The sequence below is a fragment of the Rhincodon typus genome, chromosome 16 (assembly GCF_021869965.1).
Source record: "Rhincodon typus isolate 14 chromosome 16, sRhiTyp1.1, whole genome shotgun sequence".
NCBI lineage: Eukaryota > Metazoa > Chordata > Chondrichthyes > Orectolobiformes > Rhincodontidae > Rhincodon > Rhincodon typus.
The window spans coordinates 2,038,660-2,055,431 of NC_063347.1; the positions used below are offsets into that span (position 1 = coordinate 2,038,660).

Below are 16,772 nucleotides of genomic sequence, written 5' to 3' on the forward strand. Positions count from 1 at the left end.
CTCAGATTCTCCAGCATCTGCAGTTCCTACTATCTCAGCAGACATGGAACTGGAGACACAGAAAGCATTTCGCAGTTAGTTTTGAAAGACAGTCCTTACCGATGCTGCCTCCAGCTCCTTTCTGTTTCTTCTTCTTAGCAAGCTGTATAGCCCTGTAATCTGTCCGAGCCGATCCTCCACTTTCCTACGTAACATTTTAAACATTAGCAAATTGAAAGCAAACAGGGCAATATGTGCAGATAGTCTTAATAAACACTCAATGCAAACAAAGATAAACGTTGTGCTGAAAAACAGCTTCTGATACTATAGTCCCATAATTTCAGAATTGTTTAATTTGCAATGGCTGTTCTGGTACTCTTGGATGCAAGTCCTAACATTGTGGTTTCAAACCCCACAACAGACACAAAACACAAGAACAGTGGAAGGTTATTTATCTTGAAGCCTGTTCTGCCATTCAGTGAGACTGTAGCTGATTTATGACATAGCATCATATTTAGCCCATATTCCTAAAAAGCTTTGGTTGACAAGAAAACAAAATCTGTCAATCTCAGTTTCAAAGCATTAACTGCCAGGACTGGAAGGCTTGAGCTGTAGGGGGAGGCTGAATAGGGTGGGGCTTTGTTCCCTGGAGTGTCAGAGACCTAGTTGGGGGGTGGGAGCCTTATACAGGTTTACAAAATCATGAGGGACATGGGTCGGGTGAATGGCCAAGGTCATCTTCCTATGTGGGGAGAGTCCAAAACTAGAGGGCATAGGTTTAAGGTGAGAGAAAAGTTTCAAAAAAAAAAGGACCCAAGGGTGGTATGTGTATGAAACAGGGTGCCAGTGGAAGTGGTGGGGGCTGGTACAATTAACAACATTTAAAAGGCTCCTGGATGGATACATGAATAGAAAGCGATTAAATGAATACAGGCCAAATGCTGGCAAATGGGACTACATCAGATTGGGATTTTTGGTCGGCGTGGATGAGTTGGACTGAAGTGTCTGTTTCCATGCTCTATGACTCTAATTGCCTTGTGAAGAGAGTTCCAAATTTATTCAAATAAATTTGCCAGGCTACTGGGCTAACACAGGGAATGGGATTGATTGGATTTCTCCACAACAAGCCATCGTGTGCTCAACTGGTTGAATGGCCACCTTGCATCTGGCAATTAATGGCATGAAGTTACTTCTCTTTTCCCTCTTGTGCTTTTACTAATTTCTGTATATGTGTGAAACTCTGGTTGCCATCAATCTTTAACTTGAAACAGTTTTAGAGTTTGAGAAGATTTGTAGCTCGGGTTGTGGATGAGGTTGTAGACATGCTCGTCGAGCTGGTGGGTTTGATTGCAGACGTTTCGGCGCCCTGCTAGGTAACATCGTCAATGCGCCTCCAGTGAACTGTTGGTGTTCTGTCCTGCTTGTTATTCATATGCCTCGGTTTGCTGGGGTGATCGGTCTTACTTCCAGTTCTTTTCTTCAGTGGTTTGTATATCGGGTCCAGTTCAATGTGTTTATCAAAAACTTTAAACACCTACTGGCACAACACCCTTAAACTGGCCCATAGATGGGAGACAAATGCCATCCATCTGAGCGCGACCTGCGAACAGCTATACTTCCCGCATGAATGCCTCTGAAAACAGATACTACCACAAAGCTTAAAACATAAACCACCCATCAACAATGCACAGGCATGGAGGACAGCTGCACAGAACGGCTGCAGAATGATAAGGGTTATGATCAACGATGCCCACAACTGCCTCCACAAATACATGCTGGAAATCGTGCGCCAAAAATCTTTGTACTGCAACACAACCGACCAAGAACAGACAACCACACAGGAACAAGCCATCACTATACAACAAAATAATAGCCCTACAAGACAAACTATCCAAGCTCACTCATAACAACAACACAGAAACATGAATCAAGAACATCTCAGACCGACCACTTACAGACACTGAGAAGACCATCCTAGTCCATGGACTGAATTAGAAATACAGAGAAACCAAAAAAATTGACTTCCAGTGCAGCCAGGAATCGACACTGAAGAGCAACGGACTCACGGAAGAAATACAACAGACCATTAGACAGATGATAGTCTCATCACTGAGCAGAAAAGGTAAGCGGAACACATTCAACACAGAAGAGAAGAAAGCCCTGGATACACTCAAGAAAGACAGAAACATCATAATCCTACCAGCAGACAAAGGACGCATGACAGTAATCCTTAATAGAGCTCAATACGTTGAGAAAGCCAATGCAATACTGGCAGATACCGACACCTACCAACAGATGGCGATAGACCCAACACCACAGTTAGGGAATCGGATCACAACAACCCTGAAGAAATTGCACAGCTTAGGAGACATCCGCAAGACAGATTACCAAAAAACGAAGCCAGAGGGATCCAACACACCCTGCTTCTACGGACACCCTTAGGTACCCAATGTCTCACTACCAAGCACACCAACATATAGATTAGTCAAAGAACTACAATGAAAACTGAAATACTTAGTTGACAACACTACCCACTCCTCTCAATTCCTCAACATCAAGGACACCCAGAATAGAGGAGGACGAGATAATGGTATCCCTTTGATGTAACAGCACTATTTACATCCACAAACAATGACCTAGTCAAAGAGACAATTGCCACACTGCTGGAAAAATCAGGAAGGCAGACACCCCATGACACTGACAGCGTCAACAAGGACAGCCCCGGTGGCCCTTCCTCAGAACTGGTTCCGAGGAAGGGTCAACAGACCCGAAACATTAACTTTGATTTTTTCTTCACAGATGCTGCCAGACCTGCCGAGCTTTTCCAGCAACTTCTGTTTTTGTTCAACATTAGTGAACCAGATGGGTTTTCTGACAATGGATTCATGCTCATCATTAGACTCTTGTTCCAGATTCCTTATTGAATTTAAATTCCACTATCTGCCATGGTGGGATTTGAACGCAGGAAATTACCTAGATCTCTGGATTAACACTGCAGTGTCAACGGTCGTCTTCCCCATTATGGAGTTAAGCCACATGATCTTGCTGAATGGTGGAACAGGCTCAAGGAGTTAAATGGCCTACTCCTGTTCCTACTTTAATTAAGCCTGAAGATATATGTATAATATTAAAAGACCGAAACATGCCATTCAGCCCAATTAAATTTCACTGCACCTATTCTCCATATGAACCTTTTCCCACCCTTAGTCAATCTCACCCCATCAGCACAGATTCTAAATGATCGTTGTCTGCAACATAACCAATACTTACCAGAAAGGGACAGCAAGACACCATGTTTAACTCTAATTCTTTCTGTGTGCCGAAGTTGCCAGTCGTAGGGTTTAAACTGGAGAACACAAACTGAGTGACCACCTTGCTTGTCTCTTGCTGACTCATCATATCAGACACACTCAGCATGTGCCGTTCCACTTTAGTTGGAGTTAACAATTCCGGGACATGGCTGGCCCCTAGGCTGCTGGAAGGGGTCAGCGCTCCACTGGACGACAGGCCTTGCAGGTCCTGACAGCTTCCTGCAGACCTCATTGACAGGGAGCTCAGGGACCCCAGGCCCTCTGTGCTGACTGGCTGTACACCTTCCAAATTCAAGCTGTTTGTCTGCAAAACGCCAGTAGTGAGGCCCAGAGTGTTGTCTATGGTGTGTGACATGTCTGCAGTGGCTACAATAAGAGGGTCTGAGGACTGTGCCATGGCATTGCTGTTAACAGAAACCGCTCCTCCGAGACTGGATCCCACAGATGCGGCATCGATTGTCAGGATTCCAGAGCTCACTAGTGACACATCTGGCGAGATGCTGACTGGGTTGACCGGGGCAGTGGTGAAGAGTGAGGCAATGTCCATGTTGCTGAGGTCACCTTGGCTCGGACTGGTCAGCTCACTGCTTGGGGTCAAGGAGCCCGTCATTTCCAACTGAGAGAATAAATCTGAAACAGAAACATCTGGTAAATCTTTCAATTCAGTGCAGACTTTATCAATTCTATTTAAAACCAAAGAATCTGAGCAAGGAAGGAGGCCCTTCAGCCCATTGTAACCTTGCTATCCATTCATCCCACCCCTTCTGTTCTTTCCCCAAAGCCCAGGAAATATTTCCTTTTTAACTTTTTGTCCAATGCTTTCTACAGAGTTACAACTGACTCCACTTCTATCACTGTCTAGGCCAGATTTTCACTACGTCAGAATAATATTTCATTTCATAGGAAGCCCTGGTTCCTTTGCTAAATACCTATGATCTGCTGAAACCAGCTTTCTAGCAAATCAAACAACTAACATATTAGGGAGCACTTTAAACAAGACAATGTGTGTAATGACACAGAGCCAAGGCTACTTCTGAGTGCTACTTTCTAGGCAACATCAACAGATGTAGCCCTAGCTGTCCATGCTCTGAACATTCAGGACAGCCATCGAAACAACTTCAAGATCCTTCCCTCAGGGCCAAAAACTGACGATATTGCTTTTTGGAGGATCCAGAGGAGCAGAAGCCCCATCCCTCTACAGTACTTCAAAATCAGCAGATTTTAACAGGTGAGTATTAGGATATCCATTGAAACAGGCCAGCGAGAGGGTACAATTCCCAGAATCCTGCCGAGTGGCCAATGGTTATTAAGTATTATGAAAGTTTAAAGCAGAGGTGTAGAGATGACCCTACCAGAGCTGATATTGTGCTGCTTCATCATGTGAGTCTTGATGCTGTGCTTAGAATTGAAGAGTTTGCTGCAGTTCGACAGAGGGCAGCGTGTTTTCACCTTTTCTGCATCTTCTAGATGTTTCTTGGAGTGGATGTACAGGCTGCTACGTGCTGAGAATCGAGCTTCACAACCTGAGCATATAAGTAATTTATATTATGCAAAGACTATCAACCTTAGAAAAGATCCCACAATTCCAATACTTTAATATGAACAAATTTTTTAAAAAAGCACAAACAGCACAGAAGAAACAAGTCATTCGTCTGATTATACACTACACAAGTCTCTCCAAAATTCTCTTCATATTGCCTTATCCTTCTATTCCTGACTCCTGCTTATCCAGCTTCTCCTTAAATGTATCAGCAGGATTCACCTCAACCACACCCTGCACCGGAGAGTGCCACATCCTCCCCACCCTCTGGATTACAGAGATTGGTATAACTATTTAGTGCTGACACTATTCTTGTTTTTACTTCTCCTATGACTCACCACTTTTGCAATTTGACTCTAGTGGTTAGTTTTTATAAAGATATTACTTACAAAATGCTTATATGCCAGAGGTGAGGTGGGGACATTAATGGACCATACATTTGTTGTGCTACAAAGGTGATTCAAATCCATTAATACAACTAGGACTTGAAATCTAAAAATCTGAAATAAAACTGGGTGAATATTAGATGACAAACAACATTTATAAAGCTCTTTTATAAGGGTCAGCATTTCACAATACTTACTTTGAAGTCCAGTTACTTAGGAAATGTACAAGCTATTATGAGTCAGCTGTGGTGGAGCAAATAGCAGTCTCAACCCAATTTGAACACTAAGCTGTAGTCCAAGTCAAGCTTCAAGCCCAAAACCTACCAAGGGATTGTGCAGCGTTAAAGGTGTTGTTGTTTAAATGAAATGTTAAATTGAGTCCCTTCTCTGCCCTCTCACATAGATATGCAGGAGAATTCCTTCCTCTAAGTCCTGACCAATATTCAGCTCAACAGCTGCACCCATCCAAGCAGTTGGAGAGGATTCCATCACACACCTGTTTGAAAACTTGCCTCCACACTAACAAGACCACTGGATATCTTTTTTCAAGTTTATCAAGCACTTGTTTGCTCTTTTCATTCCAAGGGACTTCAATAAAGTACGGCTCCTGAATCCAGTCAGACTAGCTCAGACCTACCTTCCACAGGACAAACAAATGGCCTGGTCCCAAGATGAGTGATGCTGTGGCCCTTCAGATGCTCCGCCCTCGTGAACGATTTTCCACAGCCATCCACAGGACAGACAAACCTCCGATCATCTTCATGGGTTCTTGAGGGAAAAACAAAAACTACAGAGCTCAGCAAATTGTGATTACAAGCAATGGGATGACTGCACTTGGTGCAGGTGATTTTAAGACCTTTGTGGAGTTCCTAAGGTCACACACAGAAAATGCATTAAGGCCTTAAAAGGTTAAAAGAGAAAATGGGAAATAACAAATGTGGCTAGCCAACACGGGGCTAGCAGGAGGCCAGTTGGCCTTCTTGCCAACAATTACATCACGGTTAATCTGAATAACATTTTATAATGCTGTCAAAGGAGTAAGAGAAAACTAAGAAAGGTGAGGAGTTTCGGCTTGAGATGCTGTGCATGAAATAACAGATTTAGATCATAAAAGTAAGATTCATTCAATTTATCACGTGCCAGTTGCAGGTGAGTGTGAGTATTTAAGAATTGGGAGTTCTCCATGGTTTCTTGGCCAAATTCATTAAAATCGACTATCTGGCTTTAATGTTGCTGTCTGTGGGTACTTCGTACATGCAAATTGGAGGCTTTGCAATTGTAGTATTATGGTATTAAATTTCAATTGAAAAAGTTCAGCTTTCGCACCCAGTCTGATTTAAACAAATGCCCTACAAAAACTGACACCTTTTTGGGCTTTTATTTTTACCTTTTGTGTCGTAGTAATTTTGACATGCAGGTGAATGACCAGCCACAGCCATCGAAGTCACATATGAAGGGCCTTTCACCTGCATAAGAAAGATTGTTCTTTTAAATGTCTGTGGTGCCATTTATTTCAGTTGAGCTAAGAAATTTTACAGCATTCCAGCACAGCTAAAACATAACACCCAGCAGAAATGATACAACACTGGGAAAGCACTGTCAAAGCATTCTCTAAATGCATCAAACCTATAACATTTAGAAATTGTATGCATTTTTTCTGTGATCACAGGAACAAGAACAGCTTGTTCAAAACAGGATTCCATAGGGCACGTTTCCTCAAATTGAAAAAATACTGTACAAGTGGTGGCCACACAAGGAACTGAGCTCTGACACTTTCAGTTACTGAAAGCAGGAATTGTTTTGACAGGAAATAAACAGCAATCCTTACAGGTGAACAGCCAGTTCAAAACAGTCCTGTCATCAACAGTTACCCATCATGTGATCCCCTTAGGAGTTTTGATGAAGAGTACAGTAAGTCAAGAGCTGAACGAGACTGCTCCACAAGTTACCATCGTACCCGTGTGGCTTCTCAGGTGTATCTTCAAGCGACAGGCTTTGTCGTAACGCTTGTCACAGCCTGGGAAAGAACAGGTGAAGTGCTCTTGATCTCGGAAGTGAGAACGGTTGTGAGAACCAAGGGCACTGATGGTAATGAATGTCTTCTCACAACCTGCAACAGAGAATGGGTTTGGCCAAGTTTAGAATAAAACACACACCATCTCTTCCTCATCATGCCACTAATCCACATTTGTAGTGCAAAACTAGAAGTATTTATTTGAATTTCTCAGTCAAACTATATCCACACAACGGCAATACAATCAGACATACATGCCTGGGAGCCGTCAGAGCACCATTCATGGGTAGCTGGTCACAGCTAATCATCGTAATTTTTGTCTCTTTTTCTCTTCTTTCAGGACACTCTTTATAATCTATTATTTTAAACGAGCTCCATTTAAAATCATATTCCCTTGAAGTGCCATGGAACAATTGTCAGGTTAAAGGCAATACATAAACACATGCTCTTGTTGAAAAATTAGTCTATTTCAAGTCACCACTTAAGCAGGCCTACTGCTCTCTTAACATTATACATAGAGGGGCTGAATGGCCTCAAATAATTCAAATTTGGAAAACACTAAATGGGTCATTCAGCATCTCCAATGAGAGACAAGGAGTTCGTGCTCCAGGTTGATGATTTATTCCAACAAAGAGTTATTGAGTTGAAATGTTAACTGTTTCCCTCTCCACAGATGCTGTCAGGCCTGCACTGTATTTCCAGCATGTACAAAACTTTTGTTTTTGTGCTTTCTGGGGTGTCTTTCTTGCATTTAATAGTAACACAGTTGCAGGCCACTCAACTCAACTGGTTCATGCTGGTGTTTATATTCACATGAACCTCCTCCCACCATTCCATCATAATTTCCCATGCATTTCTACTTCCGGTGTTCATCCAACTTCACCTTCATCATGTCTACGCCAATGCTTTGGAAGAGCTGTCCAGCTCCCCTATTTGCTTGCCCTAGCTCCAATATTCTCATAAATTTCCCCTTCAAACTACATCGAGCTATCTGACGGTGGAAGCTCAGAGGAAACCATAGATATCAGCCGGGAATATTGGAATAGGAGGCCATTCAGTCCTTTCAATGCCACCACGGGTGATCTGTGATATAACTTCACATTGTTGTCTTTACCCATAACCCTTATTATCTTTAGTTCACAAAATATTATCAATCTCAAAATTACAATTACCAACACAGCTGTCCCCAATTACCTTTTGCAAAGATAACTGCAAAATTGTGCATGTTGAAGTGCACCTTAATTTCATACCTGAAAGTGTAAAAATTAGATCATCCTAGAATCCAACGAGCAGAATTATTTTCTATCTACCTATTTGATATATTGAAAACATTGATCAAATCACTCTTGAACCCTTCAAAATTCCAGAATCCCATTTGCTGATTTAATCACTCCTTGTAATTAGACTGTTGCCAAGTCTAGGTAACTGTCTGGTAAACATACGCTGTACTTCCTCCAAGGGCAAATCTATCTTTCCCAAGGTATGCTGCCCAAAGTTGCTCACAGTAGACATTTACGAATTTATGGGTACAAAAGGAATAAAGGGTTATGGGAAAAGGCAGGAAGGTGGATCAGAACCAGAACAGCCACCGTTTTCTTCAATGTTACTGTTATGAACCAGGCAAGACCCACTCAAAATATTTTAAGAAGGTAACCTAGAGCCTAACTTTTTCTTGTTTTAAAGGCAAATGTACTGAAATGTGTTCCAGGTGCACTTCGATTGGTCAAACTACTCGACATTAAGCAAAACAAATTTATTTAAACACTATAGTTAAAATACAACAAAAGAAGAATTTAGAGTAACTTAACTCTACTGGAAAAATTAACAGAATAGACACAGTAACTATTACTAGTTAACTGTTCCAGTATAATAGCATCCCATGAATGCACCCCTTGGCAAAAAGGCAAATGCAGAAAAACAGATTTGTCTCACAAGTAACCCAGCAGCAGAGAGAATCCCCAGCTTCTAGGTGTAACCAACAGAGGGAAAAGATAGCTTCTACTTCTTCAAAAACTCCAGCTTCTGCCTTGTTGAGACTCCAACAGCAACTGCTTAAAGCTAAACCTAAAAACTAAAAACAAACTAGAAATACTAGTCTGTGAGTGCTTGCCATACCCAGGCTGCTTCCAACGTTCCAATTTGAAAAAAAAACAAGGCCTTACAAGCTGATAACTGGCTTTTTCATGCAGACAGCTTGGCACCTGTGTTAAAGCCTCTCTTAAAGAAAAGGACAAAATAACCTCTTAAATCCACAGCATCATCACTGTTACGATATGTTCAAAGGGCTCAGCTCCTACGTTTATATTCTAATTTTCTTCCTAACCTTGTATTCTAGTCCTGCAGGCAGAAAGGTCAATGTTTTCCCCACACCCCCACATTAGTGTTTACATTTTTAAAAAAGTCATCCCTGTATCTTTAAGGCCTACCCCTCTTTGAACGTTCACTGCTTCTAGGTTTTCAACATTTAAAATGGACCTTGTTACATTTACTTCAGGTACAAAGCCAACATCTGCACATTTACCTACATGGTAGGTAATGGAAATACATTTACTACAGTCTTGCTCATTTGATTAATCTACCAACAGTACTTTATAATTACTCCACACTGATTACGATTTCAGCTAGAATAGTTAAGCGGCTGATTTTTACCGGCGCAGACTCGATGGGCCAAAGGGCCTTTTTCTGTGCTGACGACCTCTAACTCTAGTTTTGTGACAACACAAACTTTAAATAACATTCCACACTAACAGCTGACTGATTAATAAATATGGTGAATGGCTGAAGACAAGACGACCTCAAGAAGTAGGAACAGGATTAGGCCATTCGGTGTCTATAGCCTATTCCAGCATTCACCATCACTTATCCAATATTCCCCACATCCACTTTCCTGTCCTTTCTCCCTTGATTCCCCAAATGATCAAGAATCTATCAATCTCAGCGTTAAATATACACAAGGACTCTGCCCCCACAGCTGTGGCAAGGAGTTCCAATGTCTCTCAACCCTCAGAGAAGAAATTCCTCCTCATCTCAGTCTTAAATTAACGCCCATTTATTCTAAGACTGTGCCCTCTGGTCCGAGACTCTCCCATGAGGGGGAACATCCTCTCAGCATTTACACTGTCAAGTGTGTTAAGAAATCCGAACGTTTCAACGAGATCATCTCTTATTCTTCTAAATGCCAGTGAGTAGAGTCCCAAACTGTTCAGCGTTTTCTCATAAGACAATCCCTCCATACCAGGGATCATCCTAGTGAACTTCCTCTTAACTGCCTCCAATGAAATATATTTCCTTAAAGAAGGAGATCAAAACTACTCACAGTAATTCAAACGTGGTCTCATCAGCACCTGCAGTCAGGCTTCCCTAATCTTATTCTCCAAACCCCCTTGAAATAAGTGCCACCATTCCATTAACCTCCCTGATTAGCTCAGGCACCTGCATGCTAGCTTTCTGTGTTTTGTGCACAACCACCCCCCTGCAACCAAGGAAGGGTGACTGGACCTGAAACATTAACTCTGACTTGTCTCCACAGATGCTGCTCGACCTACTGAACTTTTTGGCAGTTTCTGTTTTTGTAGCCCCAAGCCCCTTTGTGTTGCAGCTTTCCTCTAACACAGATCCCTGAAAAAAAACTGCACTTGTCACATTCTGCAAATTTACAGCTACCAGCCGTTCCCTCCTCACTCGGCTGAATACCTAACGGGGTTAATAATTCTATGCGTTTTGACTTGAGTGAAAAGTCTCTCACCAGGAACCTGATGAAGTGCCTTCTGGAGGTCACTGTCCATTATCCTTAACTGTATGGAGACAGCCTAGGGGCTTCTCAGTGAGCCAGAAACTCCAGACTGGCGTAAGGAGGAGACTTCCAATGTGTGGCTATCCTTCTGGATACCAAACCCCTTCTGTAACCCCATCCCTGCTCCGACGGTTGTCTGTCCCTCCACCCCGACACCAAACCCCCTCTGTAGCCCCATCCCTGTCTCAGTGTGTGTCTATCCCTCTGGACATCAAACCCCCTCTGTAGCCCCATCCCTGTCTCAGTGTGTGTCTATCCCTCTGGACATCAAACCCCCTCTGTAGCCCCATCCCTGTCAGTGTGTGTGTCTATCCCTCCGGACATCAAACCCCCTCTGTAGCCCCATCCCTGTCAGTGTGTGTGTCTATCCCTCTGGACATCAAATCCCCTCTGTAGCCGCATCCCTGTCTCAGTGTGTGTCTATCCCTCTGGACATCAAATCCCCTCTGTAGCCCCATCCCCGTCAGTGTGTGTGTCTATCCCTCTGGACATCAAACCCCCTCTGTAGCCGCATCCCTGTCTATCCCTCCACCCCGACACCAAAACCCCTCTCTGTGTGTCCAGCTTACCCGGGACGTCGCACTTGAAGGGCCGCTGGGGCTCGAAGTGGCTGCGCCGGTGTCCGCTGAGCTTGAGGGCGGTGGCGAAAGGCTGTGAGCAGACCTCGCAGACGAAGGCGAGCTCCTGGACGTGAGCCTTCATGTGGGCCTTGAGGTTGTAGACGGTGGTGAAGCGCTTGCCGCAGCGCTCGGCCTGGCAGCCGAAAGGCCGCAGCTTGCCGTGCGAGTGTAGGTGCCGCTTGAGTTTGTAGGAGGTGGTGAAGGCCCACTCACAGCCCGGCACCGTGCAGCGGAAAGGCCGCGGGCTGTGAGACAGCAAGTGTACCTTCAGACGGTGCTTCTTATCGAACGCCTCCCGGCAGTCATGCTCCGGGCACTGGTAAACGGGGCCCGAGGCTTTGCTGCGGCCCAGACCTAGCCCTTCCGACAGCTTCATCAGCACATCCCCGCTCTCCGTTAGGATCAGGTCCCCGTAAGAGGTGCCTGAAACCGGCCCAGGGCCGCACTCCAGCCCCAGGCTGCCCGCCTCCCCTAGGCCTGGAGCAGGAGGTGGAGGGGGCGGCTGCTCGGACAGGAGGTGCCGGGCCCCGGCCTCGAGCGCTAGGCCGCTCTCCACGCCGGGGTAGGCGGCGGCTGGGGCCTGGGACAGGGCCTGAGCCTGAGCCTGAGCCGGGCTGGGGGAAGGGTCCTCTCCGGCGGCCGCGGACCCCGCCACCTCTCCTGGAGCCGCCAGGATCAGGAGGCCGTTCTCGATGCGGACCAGCAGGTTGCGGTTATTGATGGAGATGGTGCCGGACAGGCTTCCAGGAGAGGCCGAGGCTGAGGCCCCAGCTCCGTCCCCGGGGAGGCCCGGGCCTACAGGGGACTCCAGTAGGAGCCCGGCGCCCTCAGCGGGGGCGGCATGCGGAAGAGGAGAGGGAGGAGGAGGCGGCGGCTCGGCCGCCAGCCGCAGGTGGCTCTCCTGGGAGGCCGGGACTACGCGAGGCCCAGGCTCGGATTCCAGACCGGAGCCTAGTGTCAGGCCTCCCGCCTGGGCCTGAGCCTCGGCCTCTCCTGGGTCCCGGCCCAGCTCTAGCTCCGTCTCCCCCGCCAGGTTAAAGACGACGAAGATCTCGGGCTCGGCCCGGGCCCCGGCCCCAGCCCCGGCCTCTCCGCCAGCAGCAGCCGGGAACAGTGAGTATGAGGCGGCGGGGCCGCCCTCACTTACCGCCGCTACCTGAGCCTGCAGCCCCGGGGCCCCGCCGCCACCTCCCAGCTCCTCGCAGCCGGCCCGCTCTGTGTGCCGCAGCTGCTGGTACTCGAGGCTCAGGCTCGGGCCCGGGCCCAGCCCCTGCTGCTCCATCCCCGGTCTCCCCGCGGCTCCGGCGGGAAACTGCTCCGGGCGCGGGGGCGGCGTACAAAACCCGCACTGGATCAAAGACACCGTCCGGATCGGGATCGGGATCCGGGCGACACCAAAACCTGGACCGGAATTCCAGGATCAGTGGAAGACTCCTAGAGTTGTACAGCACGGAAACAGACCTTTCGGTCCAACTCGTCCATGCCCACCAGATATCCTAAATTAATCTAGTCCCATTTTGCAGCATTTGGCCCATATCTCTCTAAACCCCTCCTATATATCTACCCATCCAGATGCCTTTTAAATGTTGTAACTATACCAGCCTCCACCATTTCCTCTGGCAGCTCGTTCCATACATGCACCACCTTCTGTGTGAAAAAGTTGCCCCTCAGGTCCCTCATGTAGTGCAGTCCTCAGTAATTTGTTGGGTGATGACGGAGATTCCAGGGAATAGGGTGAGAGCCCATTCTAAGGAGGGGTGAGGCTGTGGAGGGATATGTAATGATGATAAGAATGTTGAAGACAAAGCCACCCTTGGCCTGAGTGCCAGGCTGATAGATCAACGAAATGGGGTGATGTGGTTGGTTGGCTCGCCGAGCTGGTTTGTTGTTCCGCAGACGTTTCGTTACTGTGCTGGGTAACATCGTCAGTGCAGCCTCCGATGAAGCGTTGGTGTGTTTCCCCACCTGTTATTTAAACTCTGGAGTCCGTTGCGATGGATTGCCTCACTTCCGGGTTTCCTTCGTAGTGGAGTGTATATGGGGTCGAGTTCTATGTGTTTATTGATGGCTTTCTTCGTGGATTCTAGGAACTCCCGTGCCTGTCTCTGCTTAGCTTGTCCCAGGATTTTGGTGTTGTCCCAGTAGAATTGGTGGTTCTCCTTATCCATGTGGACTGAGATGAGTGAGTATAGATCGTGTCTTTTTGTAGCCAGTTGGTGTTTGTGTACCCTTGTTGTTAGTTTCCTTCCTGTTTGTCTGATGTAGTGTTTCTCACAGTCTCAAATGTGGTTTGAGTTTCGGTGAGAGTGTTGCATCCCTCTGTCCGAGCTACAGCTGACCACAGCACCAGGAGACTGGGTTATGTTACAGAGATGGGGCTAGCTAGGGAATGTACCAGGGGCCACCCCCGTGGAGGTGAGGGCAGGACCAAGGTCTTTCTGAATCATTCTGTGATCAGATACCTTCAGCCTCTTCTTCCACACAGCTGCAAGGGCACGTAAGGAAAACTTGGAGTACGTTCCAACTGGAGGATCAAAATCATCATGTGATGCAGTTGGACAAACCTGGACTAGGCTCTAACATCAAAGGAATCAATCAGCCCATTTTGACATTCCTTCAGGCAGTCTGCAGAAGTGAAAACATGGGATGTTTGTTGATGAGATCTGAATTGATTTTGTGGGTAATAATCTCTAAGAATAAAGTGGAGGCTGGTACAATTACAACACTTAAAAGGCATCTGGAAGGGTTTACGAATAGGACGGATTTGGAGGGATATTGACCAAATGCTGGCAAATGGGACTAGATTTATTTATGATATCTGATTGGCATGAATGATTTGGATCGAAGGGTCTGATTCCATGCTGTACAACTCTATGACTCTATAACAATGCAAGAAAAAATGAGGTCCACAGAACTGAGTGTCTCCATGGAGGAATGGAAGAAAAGAAAAATTCACAAGGATGCTACCAGAACCGTGAGGCGATAATTATCAGGACAATCTGGGGCTCCTTTCTCTTAATGAGGGGTGACCGGGTAGACTTTGTTCCTTGGGTTCAGTGTGGAACAATGAGCAGCGGGATTCCATCAATATCCCCGAAACTTTGCAATCTCGTTCACTCCAGCCACATGATGTTTCATACTCGATGTAATTCACCAGGCTTTCTTTGACCAGCCCCAATTTCATTTCCAATCCAATAGCGTCTGATCTGTTGCCATTCTGACAGGAGTTATGTTGTACCAATCTCAGTCACTTTCGTGTGACAATGTCCCATCTGTAACTCTGACTAATCCTGTGTAATAGTTCTTCTCTAGTAATGCAGTCATAGGGCTACATTGTGCCCATGCCAGTCATCAGGCAGTGAGCCATTCTAGTCCTGACATTTTTCCAGCACCATTTCCTTGCACACCTTGGCATTTCATGTGCACATCTAAATAGTCTTAGAGTTATACAACATGGTATCAGAACCCTGTCCAACTCATCCATGCCAACCAGATATCATAAATAAATCTCATCTTATTTGCCAGCATTTGATCCACATTGTTCTAAATCCCTCCTATTCATATACAATCCAGATGCCTTTTAATTGTTGTAATTGTACCAGCCTCCCCAACTTCCTTTGGCAGCTCGTTCCATACACGCACCACCCTCTGTGTGGAAAAAGTTGATTGTTCTTCAATTTTCTGAGGGTTTCTGCTTCTACCACCCTGACAGGCAGTGAGTCCCAGATGCTACCATCCCAGATGCCACCATCCTCTGGGTGAAAAAAGTTTACCTCAAATCACCCCTAAACCTCTTGTGCCTTCCTGATAAATCTATGTCCCCAGTTATTGATCCCTCAACTAAGGGAATTGTTTCTCCTTATTTAGCCTCTCAATGTCGCTCATAATCTTACACATCTCAATCCAGTCCCCTCTCAGCCTTCTCTGCTCTAAAGAAAACAACTGGAGCATACCCAGTCTCTCTCCATCGCTGAAATGCTCCATCCCAGGCAGCATCCTGGTGAATCTCCTCTGCACCCCCTCCAGTGCAATCACATCCTTCCTGTAGTGTGGTGACCAGAACTGCACACAGTACTCCAGCTGTGGGCTAACCATGTTCATCCTTCAAATAGGAATGGTCATTCATTGTTCTTTGTTGGATCGTGATGCGTTTAAATTGGCTGTCACCTTTGCTGAAATACAAGGGCATTGTGATGATTAATTAATCTGTTCTTGCGATGTTGTCAGAGAGATAAGTATTGAATATTACTGAAAAGTGAGACGTTGCTCAAACCTTCCATCTCACATTCATCAAGACATACTCAAGAATGCCAAATTTTAAATGATTGCAACGATTTATGTACATTTCATATGTTTATGCCTCAATTGGAGCCTCAAATTAAATCTCATTGAAAAGACAATAGCTCCAACACCACACGACTGAGTGCCAGTCTTGACATTTAGGGTGAAGTCCTGGAGTTGGAAATGGTCTTGAACCAGTTTGGAAATCAGAATCAAGAGAGTTTATTCATCCTATATTCTTTCATCGGCTGTGGGCATCACTGATAAGGCCACCATTAGTTGCCCATCCCTAATTGCCCTTGAACTGAGTGGCTTCCTGGCCCATTCAGAGGGCAGTTTAAGTGAACCGTTTTCTGTAGGTCTGGAGAAACCCTGAGGGTGGGAGATTGAATAAGCTGCTCCCACACGGAATGCTCAAGATCAACTTTGTCAATACATTTCAGGGAAACTGGATTAGCACACAAGGGAGAAAGGGATGGGAGGAAGTATTGATAGTGGGGAGATGAAGAGAGATGGGAAGAATAAATGGAGAAAGAGCACTGTGGGCCTGGAAACATCCTTGGCTGGAGGCTTCCAGTGGAATGGATATTGTAAATAACAACAGTATTATCTTAATCACCTCCAAATGCAACATGCTGAACGGAGTAAACTTAGAACTTTACCACACTGGTGAGGGTTGTAGTAGCTAGAGGAGGTTACAGAGATAGGGAGGGGGTGTAGGGGCTGGAGGAGGTGACAGAGAAAGGGAGGGTGTAGGAGTTGGAGGAGGTGACAGAGATAGGGAGGGTGTAGGAGTTGGAGGAGGTGACAGAGATAGGGAGGGTGTAGGAGTTGGAGGAGGTGACAGA

At 45.8% G+C, this 16,772-nt stretch overlaps 1 protein-coding gene across 1 annotated transcript in view; it reads right to left on the reverse strand.

Annotated features, from left to right (window-relative positions):
- LOC109920967 (zinc finger protein ZXDC-like) overlaps positions 1 to 12,975 on the reverse strand; it is a 25,605-nt gene extending 12,630 nt beyond the window's left edge. The window contains exons 1-7 of the mRNA XM_020521021.2: positions 11,593 to 12,975; positions 7,174 to 7,326; positions 6,604 to 6,682; positions 5,854 to 5,984; positions 4,643 to 4,813; positions 3,250 to 3,920; positions 100 to 184 (exon numbers count right to left, since the gene is read on the reverse strand). Coding sequence (XP_020376610.2) covers positions 100 to 184; positions 3,250 to 3,920; positions 4,643 to 4,813; positions 5,854 to 5,984; positions 6,604 to 6,682; positions 7,174 to 7,326; positions 11,593 to 12,925 — 2,623 coding nt within the window. The 5' untranslated portion in view covers positions 12,926 to 12,975. The remainder of the gene's footprint in view (positions 1 to 99; positions 185 to 3,249; positions 3,921 to 4,642; positions 4,814 to 5,853; positions 5,985 to 6,603; positions 6,683 to 7,173; positions 7,327 to 11,592) is intronic.
- Between the last annotated feature and the right edge of the window lie 3,797 nt (positions 12,976 to 16,772).